General features: G+C 37.6%; 1 protein-coding gene across 2 annotated transcripts; it reads left to right on the top strand.

The window, feature by feature from the left end:
• The first annotated feature begins 310 nt into the window (after nt 1-310).
• LOC117417469 (serine palmitoyltransferase small subunit B-like) lies at nt 311-3086 on the top strand. 2 transcript variants are annotated; one of them, XM_034029637.2, is made up of 3 exons: nt 311-646; nt 1302-1344; nt 2087-3086. In XM_034029637.2, exon 3 carries the CDS (start codon nt 2125-2127, stop codon nt 2365-2367), a length of 243 nt encoding a protein of 80 aa, XP_033885528.1. In that variant the 5' UTR covers nt 311-646; nt 1302-1344; nt 2087-2124; the 3' UTR covers nt 2368-3086. The 2 variants fall into 2 exon arrangements, with proteins under 2 accessions (XP_033885528.1, XP_033885527.1); XM_034029636.3 differs by having other exon boundaries at nt 314-646; nt 1302-1380.
• The last annotated feature ends 3582 nt before the right edge of the window (nt 3087-6668 follow it).

Raw genomic sequence — 6668 nt, 5'->3', positions numbered from 1 at the left:
AAAAAAAAAAACAGCTCCAGAAAACTCGACTGTCGAGAGCCAAATTCCCATATACTATGCCATTGCGTGTTTCAAATGAGAGGGGGTGAGCATCCTTTGTTTTAGTTTTTTACGCTTCCGTTGAAGTTGTAGGTTTACAACACGATGTGGCTTGTTTGAAACATTGTTCATTGCTGGATATAGCACTTTTAATTATTTTTATTTTTTGGCGGGCCGGGGTGGGTTGAGCAGGCTCTGTCTGCAGTATTTATTGTAGGCTATCTGTCAGGAACTAGAAGAAAAAAGGTTGTTCTGCTGCATTCCTCCAGCTAGTCTATGGCTTAATCCTAGTATTGTTTTTTGTATGTACTATATGTAAACAAAACAAACAAAAGATCGTTTTTTAAAACGAGAAAGAGGTATTATGCCTGATGCATAGTAACCTATGTTTGTCTTTTTTTATTTGTTTTTATTTTATTAAGTCCCTTGAAACCAACAGATCAAAGAAGCAGGTGAGATTATAAACATGAGGCAAGGGGGTGTGGTAAGAGAATAAATACCTGACAAGCAGTGTCACTTTACAGAAACTCGCTGTGACTAGCTGGTGGTTCTCTTACAACAGTCTTATTAGAGAACAACAAGTACAGCAGAAGAAACGGTTAAAAAGGTGAGTGTTACATTGTGTTACAATAAATTGGGACCAAAGAAATGTCTTGTACTCTATTAAACATACATTTACAATTTAAAGTAGGATGTTCGCTTCAAAAACATCTGTGGGGGAATTTAATGCGGGATGTTAAACATTGTAAATCGCTAAAAAAAAAAAAAAAAAAAAAAAAAAAAAGCGATCTAAAGATAAAATAGCATGCTTTGTGCAGTTGGGTCATATGTTGTTAATATAATTAGTAGTGTTGTTGTTGTTGATATAAAAAAAATCTTAGCACGAATTGTGCAAAACAAACACGCAGAACGCAGTTTCCCTTTCTTTAAAAAAAAAAAAAAAAAAAAAATCACCTTTGGCTCTGCTCCTGGCATTATCTTTACTATCTCCTCGAAACCTCCATTTCAGAATCATGACTGCCAAAATAATGTACTTAAGAATTACAACAACAACAACAACAAAAAGTTTTTTAGGTTGTAGTGCAACAGAACAGAAAGAATGCCAACATTGACTGTGTACCAGTACCGGTGTCCACCACAGGAGGCAGCAGAGGCACTGATATGATTACAGGCCACATACTAATGAAAGCTAAATTTGGTATCAGACTTTCTTTAACTGGCTTAAAATGTTTTCATTCTCCTTTTTATTTATTTTTTTAAAGGGACTTCTTGGATGCTTGCACTCCACTTGAAAGCAGATAAAGGGTAATTCCAGCTTCAGTTAAGCCACACGTTTTCCAGGTACTGGGATAACTGGCATTTGAAGTACAAAGTCAATTTGTTTGATTAATAATGAGGTGTACACTTTGGTAATGCAAAGCAGGCTAAATATTTCCATTGCATAATACCAAAATCTGCAACATTACTAATGAGCATGCATTTCATGCCATGCCTAATTTGGTAAAAACATTATATAAACGTGCTTTTAATGGTTTTGATGGAACAATAAATAACTGTTTATTACATGGTGTGGTATAGCAGTTATGAGGTTTCTTATAAATACCATAGTTAAATGGTCTTTTTACACAGTATTGTTACAACAAAAAGGCAATAGGACAGTTCCTAAGTCAAATTCAGTAACTCTTACTCTCTGTGTAAACTGATTCTTTGAATGTGGCACCAAAATATGCCTAATTAAATGAGATTATTGTCCATCATACTATTTGCAACCTATACACAAATAACAGTTCACACCTCAAAAAGTGAGTTTCTTTGTGGAAAAAAAATAAATAAAAAAAGTTTAATGAAATCATGAAAATATCATTGAAATTAACAAACAAAAGTCTTGGTTCAAACAAATACCTTACTCTGCATCCGTGATACCTTCTCAGAGCGGACAGAACCATGTGCTTGCTTTTGTGTTATTATAATACATTCATCAAGTAAGTTGTATAATTTGTGATTGAGCACAAAGTTAGTAACTGATTTGCTCTTCTATATTTTAAAGGTGCTGTACCCCCACCCTGCACACCTCACAGTAACAGCATGGATGTGAAAGGGCTAAAGGAATACCTGGCCTGGCTCTACTATCAGTACCTGCTTGTCACCTGCAGCTATGTTTTAGAACCATGGGAACAATCCATCTTCAATACTGTACTATTCACAATGGTTACCATGGTGGTTTACACAGCCTATGTTTTTATTCCCATCCAGACACGCCTGGCACTTGAGTTCTTCTCAGGCTTATTTGGAGGCCAGCATGAAAGTACAGTTGCCTTCATGAGCTGACATTAGAACACTTAAAAAAAAAAAAAAAGGCATGCAAAACAGACACGTATGCTGCTGATGGAATATTACCAATGTTGAGAAATGGTATTTGCTTGCAGAGAATGGCTCTCACCTGCCAGATTTCCTTATTGAAATTGTGCAACTGTACAGTAGTATCGGGGCATGTTGGTTTCTATTCTGAACCTCAGGCATGACTGTGCACGATTTGGATTTGAAGTACTTACGCCTTATACACCTGTACTCTTGGGTATGCCATGATGAATATGCAGTATAACAGTATGCAACTTAGTGGTTATTGATTTATATATATATATATATATATACACACACACACACAACATCCACCTACTCTTTAGAGCAGAGAAAAACAGACAAAGACTTGTTATTGATGTCATACAATGGAACTCAAAATGCCTTGACATTCACGGTAAATAAATACATATTTACACTTCTGTCTGTGCTAGAGCATAGTGCTTTGCTTGATCAGTAAACAATCAGCCTTACTCAGCTACACTCTATTTTGTTCAGTCTGCCCAGTAGGAATTATGAAGCAACCGAAATGAAATGCTTTGCCTACGATTGGTTGTCTAATGCTTCTGAAAGCAAACTGAAGAATAAAGAAAGGAAAATAAAACCAAGCCTTATGCTGTAGTGCTGGAATGTGTTTTGGAACGTTGCAAAATCTTTAAATAAAATAAAAAGCTTTAAAGAAAAGTTGATTGAGTGAGCATTGGGTTTGAATGCAGGTGCCTCTTGTCATGCTTTGTGTATCAAGTTATGGGCATATATTCTTAGCCAGGTAATTTCTGTCGCTTGCCATCTAGCTGAATTTGAAAAGTGCAGTGTCCTATATAGCGTGGTGAAGTGGCAGGAGTAGCAAACACCCACAAGCACAGTAAGTGCAGTTCAGCACCTTGGCACACTTTTTTCACAAAGATATGCCACTGGCCCTTTAAGAAAACAAACTCCTAGCTCCACCAAGGAGTCATAACTAAACATTTTAGTTGGTCTGACTAAACACCAGACAGATAAGCCAATTACCAATAACACAAAACACCTTGCAGTCCAGGCTGAGTAGCACATTCACTGGCTCTTCTTGACACAGCAACACACACTGCACTCTGCACCACAAACAACCACGTCTTTGTGCTTTTATTGGGTGTGACCAAGGGTAAATGACAATCAATCATTAGATTACCACCTGGATTACATTCCACACTTTCCAATTAATCAATAAGACAACACAATCCCCCACACCAATTAAACAATTACATTAACATGTGGCTGTGCATAGGCAGCCACAAAACACACATTTCTTAGTGTGCAGGGCTTCTGTCCTGCCCACATATTCTCCCTACTCTGCCACAGCAGTTTAAAAGTAGTTTTGTTATTTAAGAATGCTGTTACGTTATGAGTCCTTTGTGGTTATGCAGTACAAGTACAAAATGAACAGAAACACCATGAGGGAAGTTTCTGTTTCCAGAGGTAACGTGTGCAGAGTTAGTACATTAGAAGACATTCCTAACCTAGCAGGAGGAGCGTCCCTGTTTGGCAGACAGAGTGACACACAGGGTTTGTGTTTTTGAAGAGCCTTTTTTAAGATGTCTAAAGCACTGTTAATGTCCTGCAGGAGTAAGCTGAGCTGGCACTCCAATAAACTGTTAAAAGTGTCCACCAGCTGTTTTAATGAACTCACATGGTACATAATTCTTTATTTAAGGCTGCTTTCCTTTAGACAGTATCACCAGAACTTCCTCTTAAAATACATGTCAATCAACTAACAGATAATTCATATAAAGGTGGAGTGTCCTTACAGTTGTATACAGCCCAAGTCAAGGTCTCAAATTACATGCATGACCAGCAGGAGAGCAGGATTATCTGCAAGTAATCTTGGTCATGATTTTTACTTCCTCAACAATGCAGAAAAGCGGTACCCTTTAAAATTAAAGTCAGGGGAGTTCATTGGGGGTTCAGAAGGTTATTTTTGGTTGGCATTGTGTTCTTTTCTGATTATGCATGTAATCGCTGTGAAACTTCATCATTTCATCTGTATGCTTATTCTTTATGCTGTCACATGTTTTAATGTACAGTTACATTATTGCTCTTCTTGGCCGTAGTTCATGTGTTAAATAGTAAATACATGGTGATCATTCATATGGTGTATTTGTCAAATTCTGTTTTTGTCCCCCCAAATACAGAATAAGAAGCAAAAAAGCTTAAAAGCTAATAGTAACCCGATATCTCTGTTCTCTTTTAAAAAGGAGATACACATCAAAGTCTCTGAACCGTTTCCCAGGTCTGATTTAATCCTGGTCATCGAAGTCTGAAACGCAAAGCTCCATTTACAGCAAGGCTATTGTGCGGCTCCTAGCGTTTTATTTGCTCATTAAGCAGGACGGTAATGGTAACTTACTACCAGATTGTTACAGGTAACTGATTTCATTAATGCCCCTCCTTTCTTGTTTGTTAGTGACTGAGCAGTAAAGGTTCATGGGAACTGCAAGGTTTGATTACAGCAATGAAGGACAGTTTATAGATCACAAGCACACTGAATAAATTAATGCGTCAATGCACTGGTTCAGGTTGTGGTCAGATCAAACAGTGAACAACTGGCCATTGTTTGAGCACAGTCAGCTTGAATGAATTATTGGTTTTACTATATACTCCGTCAATAAGTTAAACACAAAAGAGCTCATTTATTAAATTGTATTTTTACTGTCTGGTGGAAAAAACCTGATCGCTAGTGTAGATCAATACTGAATGTATTCATGGTTCAACTCACACCTCTGTTAATAGCATCTTCTTTCTTATGAGGAATTGTTATCAAAACTGCATATAAACACACACAACTTTTATACATAAAGCTGTTAGATGCATATCTGACTTACATATTTTTTTCACAATGCAAACTTCCTGACAAGACCAACTAACAGATGGTAATGCCCTCTTACTTAATTAATAGAACCCAGTAAAATGTACTGAATATACAGGTAGTGGACAAAAAAAATGGAAACACCTGGGACACCAAGTATATTGAAAGCAAGGGCTTCCACACAGGTGTGGCTCATGCGTTAATTAAGCCAATAACATCCCAGCATGCTTAGGGTCATGTATAAAAATGCTGGACAGCCCTGGTTGCCTATAATTATGGCTAGCATGGCTGCAAGAGGAGACCTCAGTGACTTGGTGATTGTTGGTGTGCGTTCGGCAGGAGCTTCAGTGACCAAGACAGCTCAACTTGCTGATGTTTCATGAGCAACAGTGTCTAAGGTGATGCCGGCATGGAACTCCGAGGGAAAGACATCATCAGCAAAGGGCAAAAGTGGACGGAAGTGCATACTCCAGGATCGTGATATCCGTGCATTAATTCGAAGTGCAAGGCAAAACAGGTGAGCAACTGCAGATCAATTGACTGCAAATTTCAACCTGGGGCGCGAGCAGCCATTTTCATCAAAAACGGTCCGCCGAGAACTCCACAGAGCGGGATACCATAGTGGCCCAACGCCCTATTAAGTGACTTTACATTGGTGTTTCCATTTTTTTGTCCACTACCTGTAGTTCTTCAGATCTAATTTATAGTGTAGGTGTTTTAGCATCATATTTTAATGGTTTTCTGAGTGTCAACAGTCAGAGCAAGTTATGTATTAGTAATAGTAGTCTGCGCCCCCCCCCCCCCCCTACTTTTTTATTACAGCACATATCCAAAAGTTGAGTGGTTTCATTTAGAAGAAGGTGTTTGGTCTCTTGGTAGTGAAACGTGGCTTGTGCTGGAGGCGCGGTACTCTGTGTGGCAGAGGGAACTTCATCTTGGAGTAGAGCTGCTTGCTGGCAGAAATCTCCTCCACCTTCATGATCTGGATAGCATGAGCACAGGCACGGTCACTTTTAAAGTTTAATTACCCAAGTGGTTTATTTTAAATTCCTTAAACAACTTCTCATTTAGTTGTTTTTCTCATTTTGCCAAAACTTTAGTTTCTTTACACTTTGGAGTACAGAGCTTTGAAAAATGTTTAAAGATAATTTTAAATGACACATAGTTTCTGAAAAATGCAATTTTTGTTTATTTACTGTAAGTTATTTTCATTGTCAATATTTTTTTTTCTTTTTGTGTGAATCTCACATAGAATATGACACACCAGATTAATTTGCATGCATTTGTATTAATTTACACTGAAATATAGAATTAATCATTTTAGGGGGTTGGCTGCAATTCAGATTGAAAAACATTTGCATAATCTATAGTTAATGGACATGAACTAGTCTAGAACATAAAAATGTTTGTATTTCCAGTTGCCATCAAT

Source organism: Acipenser ruthenus, chromosome 12 (genome assembly GCF_902713425.1).
Source record: "Acipenser ruthenus chromosome 12, fAciRut3.2 maternal haplotype, whole genome shotgun sequence".
In the NCBI taxonomy this organism is placed as follows: Eukaryota; Metazoa; Chordata; class Actinopteri; order Acipenseriformes; family Acipenseridae; genus Acipenser; species Acipenser ruthenus.
The sequence above is the reverse complement of the archived record's forward strand: the minus strand, read 5'-3'. Positions and strand labels throughout refer to the sequence as shown.

What these genes read in the sequence shown, in the direction of transcription:
- LOC117417469 (XM_034029637.2), top strand. Translation starts at nt 2,125, where the DNA reads ATGGATGTGAAAGGGCTAAAGGAATACCTGGCCTGGCTCTACTATCAG.